The sequence below is a fragment of the Poecilia formosa genome, unplaced genomic scaffold, assembly GCF_000485575.1.
Source record: "Poecilia formosa unplaced genomic scaffold, Poecilia_formosa-5.1.2 Scaffold30, whole genome shotgun sequence".
NCBI lineage: Eukaryota > Metazoa > Chordata > Actinopteri > Cyprinodontiformes > Poeciliidae > Poecilia > Poecilia formosa.
Window position 1 is genome coordinate 1611372 of NW_006799969.1, and position 24800 is coordinate 1636171.

At 37.2% G+C, this 24800-nt stretch overlaps 2 protein-coding genes and 2 long non-coding RNA genes across 8 annotated transcripts in view; 2 read left to right on the top strand and 2 right to left on the bottom strand.

Moving 5' to 3' along the window:
• The window catches only part of spint1a (serine peptidase inhibitor, Kunitz type 1 a), an 11161-nt gene extending 3250 nt beyond the window's left edge, over positions 1–7911 (top strand). Inside the window, exons 2-10 of the mRNA XM_007549189.1 lie at positions 419–582; positions 724–865; positions 4371–4538; positions 5448–5480; positions 5701–5829; positions 5961–6011; positions 6165–6335; positions 6554–6613; positions 7668–7911. Coding sequence (XP_007549251.1) covers positions 419–582; positions 724–865; positions 4371–4538; positions 5448–5480; positions 5701–5829; positions 5961–6011; positions 6165–6335; positions 6554–6613; positions 7668–7795 — 1046 coding nt within the window. The 3' untranslated portion in view covers positions 7796–7911. The remainder of the gene's footprint in view (positions 1–418; positions 583–723; positions 866–4370; positions 4539–5447; positions 5481–5700; positions 5830–5960; positions 6012–6164; positions 6336–6553; positions 6614–7667) is intronic.
• Positions 4761–5771, bottom strand: LOC107835909 (uncharacterized). The gene is made up of 2 exons (XR_001661753.1): positions 5699–5771; positions 4761–5493 (listed from the first exon to the last, which is right to left on the bottom strand). It is a non-coding gene; the product is annotated as an uncharacterized LOC107835909 (long non-coding RNA).
• A 2964-nt stretch (positions 7912–10875) lies between the features above and the next one.
• LOC103136090 (pleckstrin homology domain-containing family G member 3-like) overlaps positions 10876–24800 on the top strand; it is a 38030-nt gene continuing 24105 nt past the window's right edge. For 2 of the 5 annotated variants that reach the window (XM_007549194.2, XM_007549198.2), the window contains exons 1-2: positions 13191–13332; positions 17159–17220. In XM_007549194.2, coding sequence (XP_007549256.1) covers positions 13220–13332; positions 17159–17220 — 175 coding nt within the window. In that variant the 5' untranslated portion in view covers positions 13191–13219. Of the gene's footprint in view, positions 11177–13189; positions 13333–17158; positions 17221–24800 lie in introns of those variants that run through there. The other 3 variants (XM_007549195.2, XM_007549196.2, XM_007549193.2) reach the window with 3 other exon arrangements.
• On the bottom strand, positions 19023–24281 carry LOC107835910 (uncharacterized). Its single transcript, XR_001661754.1, has 3 exons — positions 24176–24281; positions 19761–19854; positions 19023–19385 (listed from the first exon to the last, which is right to left on the bottom strand). It is a non-coding gene; the product is annotated as an uncharacterized LOC107835910 (long non-coding RNA).

Genomic DNA, 24800 nt, shown 5'->3' on the forward strand with positions numbered 1-24800 from the left:
GTTTAATTTTTATCATTGCATTATGGGAAATAATAAACTTTATCACAATATGCTAATTTTTGGAGAAGGACCTGTATTTGGAGGAAAACCAGGATAGGAAGGATAGGAAATATTGCTTTCAAAAGACTTGAAGAACTATTGTTTTTGTCTAAATCAGAATAAGGCTGAAGGAAATGCAAAAAAAATGTCCACTCTCCAAACTGGAATAGCTTCTTTCTCTACCGTCTCTGTTTGTTATAAGGATGACAGATTTAGATCAGAAAGTCGTTTTTCATGTTCACACACGTCTGGAAGTGAGACATTGCTGAGAATGCCATGCTCTTTTTTTCCCCTCTGCCTATTTATAATTGTTTCTTAGTGATCCAACTGAGGTTTTGTGTCACCCATACCATCTTTAATTATGTATTTCATGTTCAAGAAGAAAACAAGGACTCTCCGCCAGTGGCCGATGCGGGTTCTGACATAGTGGTCCAACCTAAGGAGAGCGTGACACTGAGCGGCTTCCAGAGCAGAGATGAACATCCGCAGTCTTTAACCTTCAATTGGGCCATGGTTACCATTTACCCATATGCGATCATTGAGGTGAGAAAAGCAACATTAATTTCCATCCTGTTATTGCCATACTTAATTTACAATTTTGCAAAATGTCCCCTGTACCTTATTCTAACAACACTGCTGAGACCGTAATTGAGTAACTCAACATTGTCCTCCTTATTTTTGCAGAAATCAACCTTTCCTGACGAGATCATTGTGTCCAATCTAACTTCTGGAAAGTACAAGTTTAGCCTGACAGTCACGGACACTGCTGGTCAGTCAGACAGCACTACGATCAACGTCTTGGTCCTGACCGCTGAGGAGTCCGAGCGTGAGTGTCTCCTCTTTATTCTAAATTTTATAACTCTGTAGATTGCTTGTTTTGTACCCAGGTAGGAGGTGGAGCTGTTTAATGTAACAAAAGATGCATTTTTAGAAAGTACTATCTATTTAATTTATGGGTGGCATTTAAATATTTGTATTTATCTTTAATATGTATGAACGTATTTAATGGCAAAGAAAATAAATTGATACACAGTGTTTTAGGCAAGTCATTATGATCTGGAAGTAGTAACGAATAAAAATGTAAATTGTTGGTACAAAATGAGACTATGAATTGAGAGAAGGGAATAGAAAGAAAAGGTATGATATCCCCGTTACACGTTATTGTTTCATGTTATTATTTATTGGTAAATTCAGACAGTATTCTTGACAGTTTTCCCTCTCACCATTTTGTACCTTTGTATTTAAGATCATTTTGTGTGTGACTGCTAAGAGGCGTTTGTCCTGACCTCAGACATTTCAGACATGCCTTGTCGATGTTTCATATCCACATTTAATGTCACGTGGTTCCCTTCTGCCTACCCAAACCTTCACATATAGCTCATTTAACCCACTATGTCCTAAAAGACAAGCCATATTCAATTAAGACATTGAAAAATGTTTTAATTCTTAAATTATGCTTCAATCTTTTGTAAATTAAGCTTTTTCTGTTGGGGAAAAAAAATTTCATCAGTCTGGGAAGGTGTGTGTGTGATTGAGAGGTCTTCTGAACTAAATAAAGTGTGATACGAGTAGAAGCCATTTACCATAAATATGCAGAAAAACACATTAAATAGGCAAAATCAGAGAAACGGTTCGATGGCACGCACGTGCTTAAGAAAAAGAGGAAATGATGAAATAGTTTGCTTTCAGAAAAGTGATAAAATGGGAACAAATGCTTAGGAAATGTAGTTACTAATGAGCACAGAGGTGTTCGTCACTGATGTATTGACAGCAGGATACAATTTAGAGTATGTTTAAGGAACTAACCCCCAGGGTTTCGGGTGGTGCTAGTTGACTTTGTTTATGTGTTCAGGCATTTCTCCCGTCTTACCTCGCTTTTTATGTTGAAATCTCCATGGCACATCTAAACAACTCTGATTTCTCAAGCTTTTCTACTTGTATGTTTCATGTTGTTTAGCCATAGCGTTGCTTGTGCCAAGATGGAAGGGTAATTTCCCATCAGCTTGATTTTTCCGTTTTTCTGGTTGTTGTTTGCATGTTTCTGTGGGCTGAAGGATCCTCATGTTAGTTGGAACCAAACGAGTTCAGACATGCTCACACACAATAAGGAAGCAGAGATAAGAGCTTGACTGGTTAGATGATTGCATAGTAAACTGACATTGTACAGGAAACAAAACAGATCAGCTGATGGTAGGATGCTGCCTTTAGCATGGAATAACTGAATAATCCAGATTACTTCCTTTGAAATGGGTTCCGTTGAGAAAAAAGAACGTAGTATTACAGTCGGTATGTTGTTTTGTTTTTTTGTTGGTTTTTTTTACTGATCCCCTGATACCATCTCTCCACCCCCAACTCAACAAAACTTGCCTGTCTGGTTTCAGGTGCTTACGCAACAAGACTTTTATCATTGTTGCTGTGTGAACTGAATAAAAGTGAACAGTAGTCTTAACTCTCAAAATTCTGTTGACTTTATAAGTACCAGAAATGTCCCACCCACACTGAAGATCAGTTACCTATTAATAGTTTTTCAGTCCCTTAGTGGAAAATCTTGATTGTGTCTTTAAATTATTTTTTTTGTGGTGGCATTTCTCTGAAATGTGTTGCAAAAGCTGCTCTTTAAATGAATGCTGACGCAGAGAGTGCATCATTAACTACATGGAGATTACCTCAATCTGCTTTTCTCAACATTCTTTTGTTTTCAAAACACACCACTTCATGATTTTGTTTTACTTTAGTGCGTGTATAGCAGTTGCATAATATTAAAATGGGAACTTGGTAGAAACTTTGAAGGAAACGAGCCCCATGTCTGGTACCTTGTTCTACAGGAATATCATGGGTTAATCACATTGGCCTAACCTCTTGCCTTTATCATTTTCTTTTTGCTGACAATGTGACATTAGGGAACAAAAAAACTGAACTCAGGCAAATCTCTACAAATCAGAATAGCATCTGAAAGTGCAATTATTTTGCCGATTTGATTCATACACACAGAAAACACACACAGTCACCTCATTGCCCAAGTTCCATAGAGAATGAATGGAGAGGGACATTCTAAATTAACATTTAAAACTAAAAGACTTCCTGTAAGCCTTTCTGAGTATAAAAACTTGGAGAAACTTAGAATCTTCAGACAGGGTTGAGACAATAAAACATTTTCTTAAATGTTTTTGAAAGCGTCCATAGAGTGGCATTTTTTGTTGTTGTTATGGGTTATTAGGCAGTCACCCAGAGCAACATCTGAAAGGGGAGGGGCACCACAGAACTAAAAACTTTCTGCTGCAAATAAAACAATGCACTTTAGGCATTTTAGGGAGTTGGAGTGCAACAGAGGAAGGGGCTTTCTCAAGGCACCATTCCTGCAAGAACCATGACTGTGTTTTATATTTATTTTTCAATCTTACAATGTTAGGCATTGTGATTAATCACAGAGCTAGAGTGTGATTAATCTGATTCCATTTTTTAAATTGACTGATAGCACCAATATATACATAATCTCAAGTTTGTGTTTGTGTGTGTACATGATGGCGGCATGTGTAAGTGCAGCAGCTCTTTGTTCTCTTGAAAATGTGTATTTTTCTTTATTTCTTATTATTTGAATCGTTATACCACTATTTTGGAGTTGCATCCTGGTTTTTGCTGAGCTGCTTCAGTTCAATGATAACAATGGCCTTCATCCATTCTGTCTTTCACTTATGTCAAAATTAGGTTGGGGTTTCTGGTTCTGCTGGAAAGGAAATTGACAGTGTATGCCTTGTAAATTTTCTCCAAACCTTTGAAATAGCACTTATCCCTGTTGCTTATGCACACTTTTTACGATGCCTTTTCCTTCCTCGCTACTTTCCATTGGAATGCTGGGATATACAATCAGCCATCTTCTTTAACATTGTGACTTAGCCTCCTTTTGCAGGGTGTTGCTGTCTGTCGGACAACTCTCAAGACAATAGTTCTCTTCGTGATTATGTAACTTATTAAACTGTCCATTGCATAAATTCTATATTAAAAAATAATTTTAACATTTTCTTAAAGACAGAATTTCGGGTTCTTATTACCAGTAAGAAACATAATTTACAGAAATATGTTACTGAATGTTAAACTTATTCAGAGGTTTCACTTTATGATATAAATTACAAAAAAAAAAAAAAAAAAAAAAAATCAGGGTTTGTTTTTTTTATATAATATTCTAGTTGAGATGTACCCGTTTACAAAGTTTTTGACTTTGTGAGTAAAATTAGATGACTAGAGGTTTAATGCAGTTTGTCAACAGTGTGTGTGTGTGTGTGTGTGTGTGTGCTTTAGCCTTGATCCTAAGTCTTTAAATATTGTCCCTCCAGACCACTGCATGGTTCCAAAGAAAATCGGTCCGTGCCGCGGTGCATTCAAACGCTGGCATTACAACGCTGCCTCAGAGAAGTGTGAGGAGTTCATGTTTGGGGGTTGCCTGGAGAATAAGAACAACTACATTAAAGAGGAGGAATGCCAGAAAGCCTGTCATGGCACAGGTAGTTGTTTTTCTTATTTTTTACTTTTTTTTTTTTAATCAGCTTTTTCCCTATTAAAAAGATGATTACTTAGTAATGTAATAACCAAGTAATGTGTTTCTTAATTGCAAATACTGCAGGTTTTTCCTTGTTGGTTGCATGCATGTCCATAAATATAGAAATTGTCTAAAATGTTAGGAACGTCATGATGCATAGTTTTATATTTTTTACTCCTTTTTTTTCTTTTACTCCGATAATAAACTAGGTAACCAATAGCCTTCATGAGTCACTTAATTATTATAATCTCATTACAAATGGCATGTTTTAGTTTTAGTGACTTGAACTCACCAGATCTGAACTTTCAATTGTAAGGACTGTTGTTCTTTAAAGGTTCAGTGTGTAACTTTTACAAATAAATGTGTTTTTTTTATTTATTTTTTTTACATATTTGTTAAAACTGTCACCATATGACGTTGTGTTAGGAGACGGATACGCTGTGAAAAGATCGATCTCATCCTCCTCCTCCATGAGCTATTATGGCTGTCTGAAGAAATTCACGCTCCCAAGTCATCTTGGCATAAAACAGCCAATCAGAGCCAGGAGGAAGGTCTTAGCATTGTCAATCAACAATATGTACTCACAGCTAAATGTGCTAATGGCGGAAAAATGGCATATCATTAAAAGAAAACCATTATCTGCTGTCATCGGCGGCCAGTTTCAACAAACATATAAAATAATATATTTTTAAAACTCCAGCTTTACAGTCTCTTAAAGTGCATTTTGATTGACTTTTTGAACTAACCAAAACAACCTCTTATTTCATGTAAACAGACCCTATATTTCTCTAAATACCTGAGCAAGAATGACTCTCTGAGTTATTGTTTGCAGCAAGCAATAATTTTTCTTTGGTTTTCTTTCTTTTTCATAAAGGTGGTCCATCTGGGCGACATCTGACTATTGGAGGTAAAAAATAGCACTTTATTTTAACAGGTATTTTGATCAAGGAGAAATGTAAATGCACAGTCAGACATTTTAATGTTCATAGAAAGTTTTTATTGTCTGCGTGGCCAACGAATGCCTTTAAGTTCATTAGTTTTTTGGTTTCACTTGTAACGGTGCACGCTGCTATTTGTAGAATTATAAGCTGGCCCAGCTGATTATTATCTGTGTGTTTGTGCCACAGAACAGTGTGGAGCTCCATGTACCCCTGATCAATTCACGTGTGATAATGGTTGCTGTTTGGATAGAGGACTGAAGTGCGACGAAACGCCACAATGCTCCGATGGATCAGACGAGAAATCCTGCGATGACTGTATGAGCTTGCCATGCAAAGCAGACCTAGTTCTCATTTGACTAATTTAAATAAATGCTTTGATTACAACATGTTTTAGATGCCATATTAGAATTCTTGCTAACATGAATTATGTCCTGTGTGTTTATCAGTTCAAAACAAATTTCGTTCTCTGTTGGACCTCAAGTTGGCTGAAAATAGAGGTGGTTTGAATTTTCCATTCCCTGTTGATTTCTGCCTTCTAATTCACTTCCCTTCCTTCTTCCTGAATATACTCTTCATATATCACACATTCAGGCTTTAGTCCACATCACAGACTTTATCATTTTTGTACTTTTTTTTTTTCTTTATTACAGCGTACTGTACGGATGAGCCAGATACAGGAACTTGCAGGGATAGCTCTTCAAAGTGGTACTATGATCCCTGGACGCAGAGTTGCACCCTCTTCAATTACGGAGGCTGTGATGGAAACGATAACAGATTTGAATCTGAGGAACAATGTCTGAGAGAATGTCAAGGTGTGACAGGTGAGTTTGTTCTTATTTGAAGTTGGATTGGTATGCCATTTGTCCACGACTCAAAGAATCACTGTAGATGCAAAACTGTGTTATCTCTGCCTCTTTAGACCTTTTGATTTGTTATCATGTGCTCTTATTTATCAAAAAATATGGAATATGTTCAAGTTTTGACATTTCTTTGTCTATTTTTATAATGTGTCATGCATATGTGTTTTCTTTTATTACAGAAAAGGATATATTTGACAGAAAGACCAAAGCTGAGAAACAAGAGACTGACTCCAATACAAGTAAACAACCTCTTTTTTTTTTTTTTCCTTGATAGTATTAAACTAGGTTAACATATAGAGGACATATTACTGGAATGATTTGCATAAAGTGTAATTAATGCATTGAACCACAAAGTCTTTAGTATATCTTATGTTTTATATTTCCCCTCTACAAGGGAGATTAAATGCAGAAAGCTTAGCAGTTTTTCAACATATTTTGAGTAAAACAAGTAAAATAACACAAATGACTTGCAATGACTTTAGTTCAGTTTGTCTGTATAGTTTCACACTTAAAAAGGTCAGTCATATCCATATGTGTAAAATCCCTTTTGGTTTGAAAGGATTTCAGTATAGTCTGGTTTATTCCAGCACAGTCCAGGTATTAGACTCATTCAGACCCGATTACATACAGTCTTGTTTATTTCTTAGTAATTATACACTGCAGTCAGATAATTAATCAGTCTTTTCTCAAAATTAGAAAATGTTGCCACATCATGTGGTAAAAGTGGAGTTAAAACCCTTCTAGAACTGGAACAAACCTCCACCAGAGCTAGGTTTACTGTGAGAGGCCATCAGCTTCAACTAACTGGAGGAAAAACAAAAACACCATCACTTATGGAAGATATTAACGTAGTAGCTCCTTCAGTAGCTAAATCCAGGGGGGGAAAAAAGAAACGCATCTTCAGACAGAAACAAAAAACATAAAAGAAATTCTAAGGTACACTCACAAGCCACTTTATTAAGTATAATTTGCTTGCAGATTTTGGTCCGTACTGACATGACCTCATCAAACAATTGCTACAAATTAGTACATGGTGAGAATCTTGTTCCACCAAATCCCAGAAGTGCTCTAATGGAGTAAGCACCAAGTGAGATCAAGAAGCCAGTTTAAAATGATTATTATGAATTTTTTTAACCTGTAAATTGTCTTCTCTGCATCTTAACTATGAAAACGGGTTTCAGTTTTTCTGTCAAAGGTCAAAGTTTATTCAGCTCAATTTTCCAGTTCATCAAGTTGCATTGAGTATCCATATGTTGATCTGTTTTAACCAAAATGTTTGTCATTATTGAACAGGTGTCATTGCCATTGCTATTATCCTGGGTATAGCCATCGTCATTGTCCTTGCCGTCCTGGGGTACTGCTGGCTAAAGAACAGACAGCCCCGCCACACCCTGGTGTCCACCAGCAGCAAACCTCTGTGACACCATCTTACTCTCATCTAAATGCGTTATCACAAAGACTCTGTGTTTGGAAGTGCAGGAAGAGTTGTTGTTTCTTCTAATTAAGTCTGTATGTGAATATGTCTTGAAGAGGATGCATACAAAAAGCAGAAAGTCTTTGGTGAAATGTGAAGTGTTTCTTTTAGTGCTGCATGCTATTGGAATAAATTGGCACAGGAATCTGTAAGATGAGGTTAAGTGGGAAGGATTGATTAGAACATCATGGCACAACATCAGAAGCAACCCTCCCATTAGAATATAATATTTGATGTTTTCCTTCTTTCGTTTTTTATCAGTTCTGATTGAACAACTTTTACTGTTTATTGTACAGTTGAAAGCAAAACTCCTGTCTTTCAACCAATCCCAGGAGATCTCGTTTATATGTACACTTTTCACATGAAAATGTTTTGTTTCCTCCAGTTTTCTCACTTTAACCTTATTTTAAACATTGTTGTTACATTCCATTGAATTTCACCCACATGCAAAGTGTTGTACATAATCTTGGGTTTTAAAAATATATTTCTTAGAAGTACTTTTATCAATTTTTCTTTTAGGTTTCTATATATATATATATATATATATATATATATATATATATGATTCAATTTTAACTTTACTATTAAATATTTTAATTGATACATTTGTAGATATAATTTGACGTATACTTCTTTAGCTTTACTTATGTCGTGATCTTTGTCTTAAATAATAAAAAAAAGATTTAAACCAAATTTATTACTTTTGACATTATTTTTTAGAAATGTGTATCTTACACAGTTGCCATTTTTCCTATTTGCCTTCTATGCATTAAAGCCTGGACTTAATCTTACTTCTGCCTTCCTAAAACGGTTTCAAAAACTTAACTGGTTAAGTTTTCATAGAACAATAATCTTGTCCTATGAACCTTTAAATCATTTCCTTTATTAAATTGACTTTTTTTTAACACAGGCTAATAACTGTTCTGACCCGTTTAATTGAGGTTAGTGATAGAAGATGAATGACACCTCAAGAGTCTATCACTGACATTTGGGGACCCACATTTTGCTAAAAATATTATGAAAAACCATTTTATATGCGGATCTACAAAAAGATGTTCATTCACATTTATTAATGACCAAAAAACCTGTGTTACTTGCTCAGGTTACTTCCACAGTTTGAACCTCTTCACAAAACATTTGAAGTAAAATCCCCTTAAGAATTCAAATAAATGTTGGTATTCTCTTCCAGTGTTTTCACTGAGCTTTTTTTTTTCATTTCAAATAAAGTGGTTATAGGTCAATATGCTTTCAGTAAAACAAAATATAGGAGTCATTTACACCAGTGTGGCTTTTGTTAATCAGTTACTCTTACTGAAACCGCTTTTCATAGTAAGTTTTTAGTACGTTTCAGCTGATCGGATCATTGATGGTGTAGCATTTTCTTTTTTATTGTCCTATTTTTGTAAAAAAAAAAAATCGCTTATTCAAATCTGCCAACAGATTAAAGGTTGATTTTTAAAAAAAGTGTTTGCATAAACTGGTCTGACGTACAAGTTCACTGTGGACTTCTTCTGAAACCAACTTTTCTGGATTTATACTAAATGAAGACACTGAGTTATCTGCTGCTCATAGGATAAATCAAGCCTTTTGTAGAACCTCAGTTTTAAAATGTATGAGCTATCCCTTTTACGCTTCCTGTAGGGCATACCATGGAATAATAAGCTGTTGCTTTTAATGGAAAACATTTTCAAGTAGTTGTTGGATTGTTTGAAACTAGTTAGACACATTACAGTACACATTGATCAGAAATGTAACATTACCATACACACGAGCAAGAGACATACTATTATACAAGAATAACGTAAAAATTCCAACACAGTAATAAGTAATTATGGGATATGAATACAAGAGTGTACTTTGTATAAATTTTAATATATATGTTGGAAATTCAATAACACTACTACTGCAGCTACTGCTACTGATACTGATCAAAATGATTATAGTAATTGCAGAGTGTGATCCATACAGTTGTGTGTCGCCACCAGGAGATGGCGACACAGCTCCGTTGAACTTCAACGTGTTTCAGTGTAGAATCTTACGAATGAACTGATTCACCAGTAATATTTTTTCAGTGCCATGGCCTGAGCTTTTTTTTTTTTTTTTTTTTTTTTTTTTTTTGACTAGAATCATTGCAAGCAGAAGATATAATTCAAATGATCTAAATAAGGTACCGTCAATACTGCACCTATCCCCTTTGCAGCCCCATATACAACAATAGGGATCCATAAATATAATTTGCATAGTCATATTTTATTGTGTTTTAGGAATGCTTTCATTGTCCAGCATGTATTGTGCAAACTCTTATAAAAAATGAACAAAATGATGATACTGATACCATGTAGAAACAGCAAAACAAACTTCGTTGCGAATCAAAGTGTAGCACTTTACAAAAAATGTTTATCCAATTGATATCCAGAAATTCAGTCCAATTGTATAGACATTCAATATTGATTATATACATTCCAATTCCATCCGAGTTATAAAACTATGCAGTCAGTTTTAATTTTTTTATGCCACCAAGAACAAGTTATGATGGCTAATTGTGGTGTATTCCATTTGCTTGAGTGTCAGAACTGAACATGGATTTGATAACATTAAACTCAACTTAAATATGTTTAGGATTCAGGGTCTGTCCTTTGGACTTTAAGTGATCATGTAGCTGGTTTTAATAATGTTAGCTAAAAGCAACAGATTAGATTATGTGTTTCCAAATAGTAAACAGTTTTTGGACGCGGTGATCAGCAGAATTGAAAATTAATGTTTTCATTTGTCTTTCTCTGTAACTATGGTTTATTTTAAATATGTAAATAAAAACATTTTCTTAATTTTTATTATTCTTTCAGATTTCAATAAAATGCTATGTTAATTTTAATTTTAATTCTTTTGGCTCTTGTTTTTCCCTACTGGTTTCCGATTAGAATTTTCAAAAAAATATGTACTGACCTATAATCATAACAGCTCACTGCAAAATTAGGACACTTAGACGGCAGAGGTGCTCGGAAGTGGAGTCGTTATCTTTTGCAGCTGGAGTCACTCTGACTCAGTGCCATGCTTTTCGCTGTCGTAAAGCGCTGTTTGAATATTTCCGGGAGGCAGTGAAAGCAGCAGCAGCAGCAAAGGCAGTTCCTTCGCAGTTCTTCAAAGATGCGGCGGCGGTGTGTTTTATACTCGGACCTGCTCTGGGATGTTTGTCTTTGAGAGGCATGTATCACGTAAAAAGAAGAAACTCAGCCGATTATTTCGTGTAGAGAGTTAGCAGAGAGGAGAAACTTTAGCCAGGAGTTTTGAGTCGCTGGAAGATAAAAAAAAAACAAAGTTGGGGTATTCGGTACGTACGCTTTACTGAGAAACTTTACCTAGTCTCTTCTGAATTAACGTCATTGTTTGCTAAACATGCTGAAATTGTGCATTTTGTTTAGGTTTAGCTGCTGTGTCTCTGGTGTTCTTTAAACAATGCCGTTTCATTTTCTTTTTTTTTTTTTACTTGTTTGTTTAAACTCGCGTGAGCATGTTTCAAAACCATCATGCTGGAAGTCAGCAATACTGATTTTTTTTTAAGTCTTAATATTACAAATGATCGGAATGCATGCATTTGAATTAGCTTGCAGTTGTAGATTAAGTTTAGACCAGTGAATTCGCCATTATGATGATGATGATGATGAATCTCTCCTTTGTGGCTGCTTTACTTGAAATCAGACTTTCTGCTTCATATAATTTTATAGCCTCCAAGCTGTACAGAAGCGGTGCCCTGGAGTTTCAGTCAGATATGTTCTGTTTGTCTTTCTGACAAACCACTCTCACTTGAATGGACTTTGGACAGATGCTGCAGGGTGTATTTTATCCTCTTTATTACAGAAGTTAGACAAATCTGAATCCCGGTGCTATTTCCTGCTCTCCTGCATCCCACTCCTCCCCCATGGTGCACACACTCCTCCCTTTGCAAACCGTATTGTTATTTCTAATGAGCACCCCACTGAGACAGTCAAATATTAAGCTCACTTTTAGGTCAGAAGCTCTCCCCAACCAGCAGCTGAAGAAGAATGGGGACAAAAATCAATCAATTACTGCTGAAAAGCTCCATCTTGTGCTTCTTCGACCCCATTTGACCTCTCGCACAATAACGTCTCAACATCATTTCTTACAAATGTTGCCTGAACAGAGCATTTGAATAGGTGGTCCAGACAGGAAGCTGCACAAGTGTGTCTTGGATCTCAGAGTTGGCCTTTGGTTACTTCTTCCACAGCGCTGGAAGACTCTAGCTGTGATAAAATCACCAGAGTTGCAGAATGTGAGGGCGGTTACTTCTATGGAGACCTTATAATTTTAAAACCTTCTTTCTTTGTCCTGAACTTGTTCGGTGTTGAGGGACAGTTGCAGCAGACCTTTTTAACTGTCTGCAGCCAGAGCTGCTCTGCAGACTTTACACATAATTTAAAGAAACTATTCACTGGTGTGTGTTTTATCCGACCACACCAACAACAAAATAGAACAGAAACAGCTGGATATTGCATTGCAGGATTTCACTGAAAGTTAAGGTTTTAGAGAATAAAAAAAGAAGACATAAGAATGCTACTAATTCTGCTTTGTGTGCCTTTGGGTTGATGACATCACAAAAGGCACATGAATCGAGCTGATCACTTGAAATGGAAGACCAATTTTGGAAAGATTTTATAAGTTTCAAAGTGTTTGTTTTGTTCCAGGTTGCTTTCATTTTTTTTTGTCACAAACAGCTTCCATTTTTTGTGTTTTTATTTTTTTTTAACTAGTATTTTCTGAAGTCTATTTAGTGTGTACACTAAATGCAAACACTTTACCATGGCTCAAACGTTTTGCAACAACCACACACAATAAGTAAAAACCTTTTTGTAGGAGGAAGTTGTTTAAAAACGGATGAATAAAGAGGAATAAACAAAAAAATAATAATACACAAAATGACATTCAAGGGAAGTCTGAGTGGCTTTTTGCCTTATGAGATGTAACCAGAGGCATGCAAGTAGATTTTTATCCAGGTTGACTAATGATTTACAACAAAATATCAAAACAAGTAAAATAATGGCAATTTGTTGCATAGATAGTAATCTGTGTCTGAAGTGAGTTTCATTGATTTAACGGAAAAGTCTAGAAAGTAGCTTTAAAGGCAACCTTCCAATGTTTATCTGAAAGAAGGCATTGCAGGAGCTGTGTGTCATTTTACATCCCTGAATCCTTGAAGGTCTAGCTTTGTTTTAAACAATCACAAAATAGCTTAGTGCCTTCAAATGTGGTGTGATGTACCTTTAAACTGCTACACTCCAGTTCTATTTGAAGACATGTTGTCTAATTTTACCCAGCAGTCCTGCCCTGTCCCCTGTCCAAACTGTGCAGGGCATTAATGGAGGAGGACCTGTTGCCTTCTGCATGTCTACCGCTCATAATTTTAAGGAGTTTGAAATCTTCAGTTGCGACTTGCTCACACAGATGGCATTTTTTAACCTCACATGCCAGGTATTTGCATTTGTGTTTTTATTGGATATTTTTGTAAGAGAAGAGTGCTATTTTTTTTTCTCCTTGTTCACAGCAGTGGGAAACAATTATTCCCCCATTAAACTTTATTTGAGGTGTTGAAATGTAGGTGTGCCATATGGGCTGCATGCCCCCTGGCTGTTCATTTGGCTGAATCACATCTTCCTGGCGTATTTAGAAATGCAGTGGAGGAAAATAAGAGGTTTGTTATGGGCTGTGTGTCTGTGTGAAGGTTGGACTAGGGTCTTTTGTCTAGTCGGTGGATTTATTTGAGTTGAAGAGTGGCCTTCAGGGTGTATTGTTTTCTCTAGAGAATGAAAAGCTGTTGGTCTCTTAAAGCCTGCATGTCAGAGAACAAACTGCAGGAGTAATGTGGGAAAAGAGGGCACTCACAGAAAAGCTTTTAAATGGGGTAGCGAAGAGGTCATGCAAGATAAACACCCCACCAGTTCTGATTTATTGAAAAAAAAAAAAAAAAAATCCTCCTTCCCTCTTTCACTCTTAAAAGCCCCAAGTCCAGGTTAGGTTTTTATTTGTCATTGACCTAAATATCTGTCCTGACCGACGGTGTTTTTAAGAGAAATTCAAACCACAGCGTGTGACTGCCTCAAGACGCTCCAGAGTATTTATGTCATCCTTCCAATGTCCCATGTGAAGGCAAACACTTGTGGTAGATCTCATGCTGTGACAGAGGAGAGCAGGAGAAACATTTGGGCTCTTTTTGCTTTTGATTAGTTTATACATTTGAGTTGTAGAAACAATTGAGAATTTGTCATACAAATGTCTTTGTAAATTGGGATTTAAATGGAAATCTCTAATCAACAGAGACTCCTAGTCAACATGCATTAAGGTCACAGAGAGAGTGAGATGCGTCATAACTTCAAATGAGAGAAAAATTCTGGATTTATTTTCATTAATATAGTTAAAATTTACAATGTGTCATATTTAGTGTTGGGGTAAAACTTGAAAACCGATGTTTAGACTTGCCCTTCGCGTTTGATTGAGCTTGAGCTATTTTGCAAAAAATAATGGCAGAAAGTACTGACCGTGGTGGGCTGGTGCCTGAAATTCCTGTCAGGTATTTATTTGTAAACATTGTAACAACTGTTGAAAGATGCATGGAGGTTGCGGAGCGCGCAACTAGAGCTTTCACCCGGTTTCGGTCACATCCTTTATTATTGTCTATGCCCTCTGTGTATCTTCCTGAAGCAACAGAGAAAGTGACTTATCTGAAGAATGAGGAGAAGTGGTGATTTCCTCTGTAGACATGGCTGCTGCTTTCACTTCTGCTTTAACCTACTTTAGCTGAGGTAACATCTCCAGATAGACATCAAGATCCAAAGGACTCTTTCCTATAATATGTCAAATTGTACATCTTTGCTTAAGATAAATGCTTTACTTGTAAATGTTGCTTGAGTGTTGCTTTTACTGTGCGGTGACGACTCCGTTGCTGCTTGATTTCCTTGAGTGACGTATCTTAGTATACATCTATCCCCCTCAGTCATTTGTTTATTTTGGATAAAAGGTGCAATTCGGTCCTCAACATCCAAATATGTGTAAAACCTTTGGAGCAGAAGAACAAGAAAGTATATTATCTCATCTGAAGTAGCGATCCTTTGCCCATCCTCTTGTTCATAACCATCAGACTGGTTTTGTGGCATCTGTATCTAATTAAGGGGCAAGTTGAAAATTCCCATGCGGGGAGGTTCATGCTGTGGGTAATGCAGTCGTCAGCTGTGGGAACCAAATGCTCTCCATTTGTGTGAAATTGTATTTAGTTCAGACACAGGTGGTGGGCCTGGCATGAATGTATGGCTGTATTTAATGTTTTCTTTAGGATTGAAAATTTTGGTCCTACCCCCTCCTTTGGAAAAGCAAGCATTAAAAATGGCCAAGTGGTATCCAAAAAATTAAACTTTTTTCTGAAAGTTGTACTTGTTTCCTTGTAAGGCAATTTAAAACTTTACAATGTCCCTGATTATAATCACTCCATAGAGCCTTTATTAAGACTGGAAGAGCATTTGGACACCCAGACGTCTGTGTGTTTCTAGGTTTGAGCTCATTATTCCCAGTCTAGTCAGTCCTTGACCAAAGACAGATTAGCATAGTTTTGGTCTGAAAATTAGGCCGGGCGAGCTAAGGGGTTGATGTGGGAGGGATTATTAAGGATTTCATTAGCTCAGTGTTCACCGAGATAAGTTGAAAGTCAAACTTTCAGTGGTTCTCCTCCATTTTTCACAAACTAACCTAGTTCTTAAAACGTAATTGAGCCTGATCAAAAGCTTTAGACTCTAAAGCTCAACATGTGAAAAAAGCCATACTGAGGTTTTAAAAATCTACAACCTAAAAACTTTAAAAATGTACATCATACTTGTTCTATGTTTTGAAGTCTTCTTTAATGAGAGGTTAGAGAAAAATGTGCTTTAGAGTATTTTTTTTTTAAGAATGTTAGAACATAGTGCAACACAGTGTTACCTCTCCCCAAAGTGTAACTGTGCACTGATGCTTAGCTGCCTGAAAGAAGAGTGTAAAGTTTTTTACATGCTATCCAGACCACTCTGACTCTTTGGAAACCATTCCACTGGCAAAAAAAAGGACAGTCAAGGTGTGGAAACTAGCACTGTTTTAAAACTAGATGTGGGAAGCTGTTTTAAGTAAATGTGCTTATTTGGTTTCATACATTTACTTTAAATTTTCAATTACAACATGGTATGATAGAACCTCAAACCTGACAATTATAGATAAGTAATTTAAAAAGAGACACTAAGAAACATGTAGAAAAATATGGTATTGTCTCAGTGTGTGCCATGCACAACACACTGTAGGTTTTATTTGTATCTGTTGTGTAAAAAAATAATAATTTCAGTGGGGAGATTTTACAAGCTCTACATTAGTCCGAGCTGCAGCTGGAGGGGCCTTTGCCTGATGTCCACATCCAGTTCCGTGACTTATATCCCTGCATTCCTGCACATCTTAATTGGTGAACCTCCGGGCAGCGGGTTTCGGCTGAGGCCCGGCTGGCCTCAGCTGGCCTTGCTGTCAGCTCGGCACAGTGGCCAGCAGATGTAGCGGGAACAATGCCCATCCTAATCCCTGAAGAATTCCTGCTCTCCTCAGATCTATCTGGCCAAAGAATGTGACATCTAAAAAGGCCCTGGGGCTCACCCGGGTCCGCAAAGGGACAATTCTCATGCAATGTGTTAATTTGCTGCAAGGAGGCTGAGAGGGGAAGTTGTGTGAAAGTGGCAGCACATTGACTCCAGAGGGATACAGCTGAGAAAGCTACAGTCTGACATAAGACGGCAGAGAATCCTTGATGTGAACCCGTAACCCTGCAAGATGACTGGGACAGGTTTTGCTTTGATACGAATCTAATCAATCAAAACAAGCTGAAGTGATAATGTTAATCAGTTTAGTCTTTAATAATAGGTAACATGCTTCCATTTGATTTGTAATCACTAAGCGATATTATATTTCTTTGCCAAAAAAAAACCTCTCTCTTGATCTTTCCACACTGATTAGATTCAGCTCAAATCACCGTTTCCTTTACTTACCTCTACCGCAGAGCTACACTATGCATTACACAAGTCTGAGTAGCGAGCAGTGGAATGGGAAGAATTTCCCTCTGGTATAAGATCACAGTTCACTGTGTGCAGTCTGGAGAGAAAGCCTTTTTACAAAATAATGATGTTATTGATAGCCCAGCAGGGTGACAATGATAAACATTGTTGCTCTGTATTCACTGTACATCTTGGCTGGAAGTGTCTGGATCATGTCTGAATATTTGTGTTTTCCATTGTCACCTCAGAGGCCTGCGTGCCATGCCAGAGGGCTCCCATTCTGCTCGCCACCAGGGCCAAATGGGGGAAGGTAAGATCAGAGGAATATTCTCTGTTGTGACACACATACAGTGCCTTACCAAAGTAGTGCGTTTTGTCACAGAAGTCAATGTATTTTATTGGGAGTTTATGTGAGAGAACCACCTTTTACTATGACTACAGCTGTAAGTAATTTTGGGTATGTCTCTACCAGCTTTACACATCTACCAATAACAGTTTTATAGTTGTAGTTAATAGTTCTTTGTCACGCCTCAGTAAATACAAAGCTTTCTAAATACAACCATCCTGAGAGATCCATTAGAAAGTTGCTGCAGCAGAATTGTAGTTGGAAAAAAAACTGACATTCTTACTGGGAAAGTGAGAGATTTATTTTACTAACCCAGTCCTCAAAATCCAATAGAGCTGTCTCATACAGAAACAAAGTGATGATCATGGTGGATGAAAAAACCTTTTATGAGTTATACCTCATTAAATCTTAAACAGTAGTCCATCCATCCATCCATCCATCCATCCATCCATCCATTCATTCATTCAAACACTGTGGCAACGGCTGTACATGTTGCCACAGTGTTTAAAAGCACCACAAATATCTTCCCTTTCACTCACAACCCATTTTTCTGTCTGACCACTACTAAAGACCTCCAGAGCCAATAAAACATTGAAAAATCTCAAAACAGGTGTACTTTCTTAATTAGTTGATTTCTGAAGGCAACTGTTAGCAGTTGATTTCATTTGGGTGTTTTAGAATAAAAACAGCAAATACACATTTTGGGGGTTTTTTTGTTTCTTTTTTTGTGGAGCATTTTAAAAACATCATTTGCCTTCTTCCTCATTTTTTTGCACTATTTTTGTGTTTTCACATGAACGGCAGATAAAATTTAAAGTTATTAAAGCTCTAGGTTGCAGTCTGACAAAATGTGAGAAAGTTCAAGAGGGCTGTCCTTTCTATAAAACAACCATTATTATGATAAAGACTTTTGACAAATGGCTGCTTTAGTGTCTGGTTCCCTTAAGACAATGTGCTAATTTAAAAGGCCTTCTGCAGCGCATACAGGGGAAAAAATGATGGAAACAGAAAAGCAGAGGAAATGTAGAGACTTTGAGAGGCAGACTGAAAGAGCAATGAACTCCCCTCCTACACTCCCGACTGGCAGAGAGGCTCTTTGTGTGGCTGTGTGGAGCTCAGCCAACCTCATCTCGCACAACTGTAGCCCCCAGAACATGAGCACATAGACCCAGAACTTGTCAGGATCCCTGACAGTCAGGCTGGTTTGTCTAACCAGTGTTGCTGACCTTGTATGCTGGGGGCCACTCAGATTACGTATTATTTTAGAGTTTATAATCTCAATCGCAGAGCCGCTGCCTTGACACAGGACCTCTTTGTATTTGTTTGCCTGCTCCGTCCTTCAACCCACTATCTCCCCCTCCTCTGCTGCACACATTTGGCTCTGGACTTCCACTTTGGCTGAAGAATATCAGTGCGTCAATGGTGGCTTTTTGTTCCCCCCACGCCTGTCCCTTTGGTTCAGCTGTAGCCAGAGGAGGATTTTGGCGAGAGAAGACGTGTGCCACCCCCATGCAAATTTTGTCTCAATTTCCTCATAAGACTGTACTTCACCAAATACATTTCTTTTCTAGAGCTCACTTGTTGATATTAAAGTGTGACTAATTGATCCCTGTTCAATGACGGATTGGGGGTAGTTAAGGGGCAAAGCTGTTAGTAATGTGATTTCTAGATGAGGTGATGATTGGGTGTAGTTAACAGCGACGATTTCATGAGAAAGCACTTCGTCTGAGTATGATCACCTTCTAGCTGCAGATCCCACAAATAAAACAAGGCTGTTGGTTTAATGATGATGGCTCTACCAAGCAATAACTGACCTGAGGCTGCATGAAAAAGCAATCTCAAAGATAAGTCTCCTCTCTGACTTAACCCCAAACAGGAATGTAGCTGTTTGTGCAGAACGTACAGCTTTACAGGGGTTCTGGGGTGGGGGACTGATGGATCATCTCCATTCACAGCAGCTTTTCCAGACCAGTGGACATAGGATTGTGGACATAGATGGATGTCGGCAGGGACGGCTGCGTCTCTTGAGTGAGCTTGTTAAGGGGGCTTCGTGACCTGGAACTTTTCTTCATCTGTCTAATTGACTGTAGCGTTGATCACATGCAGCTCACGTGATAATTCAACAAATCCTGTTAAGGAAGTTTAAAATGAGTAAAAGTATACAAGCCAATTGAATCTTTCCATTTTACATCTTATTACCTCCACCTGCTTCTTCAAGGACCATCATGTATTTAACTCTGTTTATTTTCGTATTAACCAGTCTGACAAAAAAAAAAAAAACATTGGTTTTTGCTGCTTCTCCACAATGACCAAATGTGTGCGATGCATGATTAATCTATCAACAATCTGTAGCGGTCTCTCCTGGGGATGTTTTTCTTGGTGGGATTCCAGTTGTGTCATTCTCTTTTTATTTTTAAGTGATGGTTCTGTCTAACAAAAAAAGTGTTAAATATAGTTTTACAATCTAATTCTGCTTTAAACTTCTACAAAACATAATTCCTGACCTGTTTGTTGCATTCTTTGGTCTTCATGATTAGCTGTTTGTTCACTTATTTCCTCCAGCAACCTTTTAAGACCGGAAACAGAATATCTGTATTTCTACTAAGAATAAATTACACACAGTGAGTTTAATGATTAGACAAATAAGGCAGATGCTTTCGCTGGGTTTTATTTAGAATTATCGGAGTAAAAGGGGCGATATAGAAATGTAAGATATATCTCAAAACTTTAAAATGCATAATCTTGCTTACACTTCACAGTTACGCTCATTGTATTGGTCTGTTATAAATTCATAATCATTGAACTTTATTCATTAACATAAGAAAAACTGAATGCATTCTAACTCCTTTTTATGGCCACACAGCTATCGTAACTTAAATTTATAACCCATCTCGTTCTCTTTATTCTGACCTAGATCTTTAAACTACCAACAAAAGACCTGATTACAATGCATTTTATTATTTTATAGCCTTCGAAAATAACTTTCCTTTTATAGAGATCTTCCAGCAGATTACCCACATTAGTTACAGACTATCTCTACATTGGTTCTTGTTGTTAAAAGGCCTCCCTGAAGCCTATCCAAGAACTTCCTCTGCAGCACAGTCATTTCACATGTAAGCGAACCTATTTGTGAAACACTATAGAAAAGTAGAAAGCCATTGTATAATAATGTAGTCATTTTAGACTGTTCTGTTTCCTAAAAGGCTTTAGAGCCAGATACAGTGATGTTAGTTTGGCTGTTATGTACTATACATTTTACAAAGAGCTGAAAAGCGCAAGACAAAACACTTTCCCACCCAGTGTAACGCTACATTTGATAAAACAGTGTGATGTGTTAAGTAAATGAACTGCTCCTCCCTGAGCCTTCACACTTCACACAGCGGACTCGGCAGAGAGCTACTAACGGTTCAGCTGATTGGGGGCAGACTGACAAATTGGTGATAATGTTTACAGTGGGCTTCAGGCCTCAGAAGTGTGTATTGTCCAAAGGAAATGGGAGTTTTCAGCAGATCCTGCCTGCCTCGCTTCAGCAAGCGAGCGCCTGAAGAGATTTTGGAGGGGATGAAGGCAGGGGGGTATTGTTGATGGAGGAGTCTGTAAAGTGGATCATCACATGCCTATGCTCTGAGGTCAGCTGGCACGGCTGGATCCTTTAAGAGGCAGAGGTTAAGAACGGAGGAGTTTTATAGGATAAGATTTGACCTTTTTTAGGAGTTTTGGCCCACTGGAACAATGGGAAGTCTGCCATTTTTATCTCATCCCTTTTCCTGTTGAAATCCTTTTAGCTTTTCCAGGAAAAAAAAAATTAAATAGAAAAACTACAGTCAATAAATGGCATAAATTCACAGACACACATTTACTTTCACTTCTGAGCTGCAGAATTCCCCTGAAAGTTCCCAGAACTTTTCGACCTTGTCTGTTGGCGAGGAATGCAGGTTCAGTTTGTATCTGTGTGTGCATTCACCGTCTGTTGTCCTCGAACGGTTTATTTACAGACCAGTGGGTTAATCATTAACAGAGCATTAAAAGCCCATAGCAAGGCCAAATACAGCTGTACATCAACCATCTGGTGCATATGAAAGACAAAAACTCTTGAAGTTAGCAGGATTCTTTCCTCTCCGTTGAGGAATAACAAACCAATCCAGGCTTTTGGATTCAGTTTCTGATCACCAGGGTTTTAGATCAATGCTGTTGGATAATGGTCCATGAAGGCTGAAGGTTTAATCTGCGGAGGCACCATTTATGCTTACACCTCACACCTCCCTGACAGGAGGCTATTAATCAGTACCAGGTGGGGAGGAGTTGTTCCTGAAGGACCTCAGACCAGCTCTTCATCCAGCATGAGTCTCTGGGGGAGGAACAGATTTCCAGAGGTTGTGAAGGGGTCTTTGAAAAGGAAGTGGTGAATGGATCTTGAAGAGTGGGAAAGCTTTATTAAGACATAGAGCAAAACTTTTCCCCTCTTTATTCTCTAGAGGACAAGCAGGTCACGCACTTCATTTAAAGAAATCCTAACACACTTGTTTATATGATTAGCTGTTGTTTTCTGTCTAGTGCATCTCATGAAGTCCGAGTATTGTTGCCAAATTAATCTGACCAATCTAGCACAGTAGCCATGGCCATTAAATAAAAATATTTGTACTTTTGACATTACAGCAACATGTCAAATCTAAATGGAAAATGTAAAGCCTTTAGTACAATCTACCTTTTCCTGGTAGATTGCTGTGAAGATGTTTGAATTGATCTAACAAAGTAAACCAACACCAGAAGATGTCTTGGTTCCCCAGATCACCACTGACTGTGGATACTTTACTCCTGACTTTGGAATCAGCATATCTCCACTTGTTCAGCCTCTGGGACTTTGATTTTAAATAACAGAATGAAAAATGTGCTTTAATTTGAAAAGAAAACTTTAGCCCACAGTCTCTTTCTCGGGAGGAGCAGCTATATCTTTGTGGAGTGGCCCTTTAAGTCCCGACTTTGGCTGCAGTCCTTACCTCTGAATGTCACAGAATGACTGCTGCTTTTGTGTTTATTCCCTGTTGCAATTTTCCTTCCACTCAGTTTTATATTATTATGCTTGTAAACAACAATGTATGAGCAGACAACTTTTTTAGCAATGACCTTTTGTGGCTTATCATGAGCAGATTGCCAAAATCTGCTGAGCAGCTGCCAGATCAGCAATCCGTAACATAACATATATTTTTTTTTATTATTATTATTATTCTTGTTGGTCTTATGTAATCATATTTTTTTTTTGTGTGCAACTGGATTTTGATCTTCATTAACTATAATTATTAACATAAATAAGCACTTGAAATCTATTGTTCTCTGTGTTAGAAATGTATATAATAAGAGATTCACTTTTAGAATTTAATTAAATAAACTCACCTTTTGGTAATATTTGAATTTATTCAGATGCACTTGCATAAATTAAACAAGGTATAAAGATGGCCAATTTTCTCTTTACATCTAAAACCATAACTAATAAGCTTCTTTAGGGAAGATCTCTTTTTAGAAATGGTGTGGAAAGAATTGCTTTATCTTGCTGCCTGGAAGAACCAGGAAACTTGGAAATAAAAATCATAATCCAAGATGACTATCACTGGTCTTGTAGCAGCAGATGTCTCGGGGAAATATCACAAGTTATCGTTAGTTGTGATTCACCCTCCAAAGGTTCAGATTCATCATCTTTTGATGCATGAGTCATTATGAATCAAGCAGAAAGGGCTGAGCAAAGGTTGACTGTTTTACTTGCAGAAACATGTTCTTCCACTAGGATCCATGCAGTGTTGTCTTTGTTACATAAAAAATAATGCTTGTTTTTGAGTTCTTAAAATAAAAATGAAGGATGGATTTTATGACAGATCTGCTGTAGGCTGGTATCCGTTATGTAATATGTGGGTTTTCTTGGAATAAGGCTTTTATTTTTCAAATGCCAAAAGTTCCCTATTAGCTTTCAGATAAGCATTTGCATGTTGAACATAGATGCAGACTGCGTTGTTCCTGTTTCTGCATCTTATTTGCTTAGAAAACAAAGCACAGTGTAGCTCAGCGCAGAGAATATTTAAGGCTACCAGCTGTTAACACAGGCTACAGCTCGACTTCCAGCTAAGTTCAGGTGAACTAGTCATGAAGGTGCGCCTCTGTGGGAGAGTGATTCCTTCAATGGAGAGATGACACACTTTTCATCCTGTCATATAAAACTGAGTCACTCAAGTTTCTGGAATTAGACCTGTATTTGGGAAAAAAAAAGTGATTTCGAAACCTTTGTAACATGGTCTTTCACTTTGCTCACTTCGCTGGGGAAATGTCATCACCTTCACAATAAGGTATGGAAACATTGTTATTTTGAAAACTGTACAATGTCTCAAATAAGTTGCTTTTAACAGGGTTAATTATTTTTTTTTGTTACACTTGAATGTTACATCACCAACAACAAATTTTATTGTCGAAGATGATGATGATTTCATTTTAAAGGGAAAAAACTAACCTTATGTACATGTATGTATAACATACTGAAATACGTGGCAGTATTGTTGCCCACAATGAAGTAGTCTACGCAATCTAAAAAAAGCAATATTTTATGTCCCAATGTCAAGGAAATTAAGAATAGTTGAGAAAACTGTAATTGACAAAATAATGTTGGTAAAGAAATGCTTATATGGACATTTTAAGGCTTTGGGACCCCAGCAAACACAAAAACATGAATTTTTACAAACACAAAAAACAATCAGTGGTGAACTTTCCTAGGAGAGGTTGGCCTACCATAATTACTCCAAGCAAGTATCAACAAATCATCCAGGAGGAAACACTGCAGACCTTACTTCAGTTGATGTAATTGTTCATGATTCAACATTTGGAAATAGACAAAAAGTTGCATTCATGGGAAAGTTTTAGGACCAAAACCCCTGCCGACCTGAATGGGACACCAAGGCTCCTCTTATTTTACATCTTGATGACCCAGGAAATTTTTGGGAACATTTTCTGCAGACTGATAAGACAAAAGTTAAACTTTTATGATGGTGTGCACCCTGCTGGAGTAAAACTGCCAAAGCATTTAAAGAAAAAGAAAATAAAGAAAATGATTTCAACAAAAATAACCCTGAAGCTGACCAAGATCAGGATGACTTCCCATGATAAAACCAGAAAATCTGGTCTTTAGCAAAAGATTCTTAATTGTTTATGAACACAGGTACACATTTTCTCTTGGCACCAGTTGTTGCCGCAAAGGTTGGTACAAGCAGTTATTAGATTTAGAGTGCAGTTACTTTTTCATATTGGACCAGGTTGGTTCAGCTTGTGGTTTTTTCTTAATTTATAAAATCATTATGAGAAAATTGCTTTTCTATTCAGTCTGATTGTTTTTCTCTGACATAAAAAAAATTCTTGATAATCTGAAAAATGACAAAAAAAACAGAAGATAACTGTGATGGGGCAAATACTTTTTTTCATAGTACTGTAATATTAATGCATCTTAAAGATTATCATAGTCTGTTGATCCATTGACTTTTTCAGTTTTCTAGGAATTGTGCTATGAAATT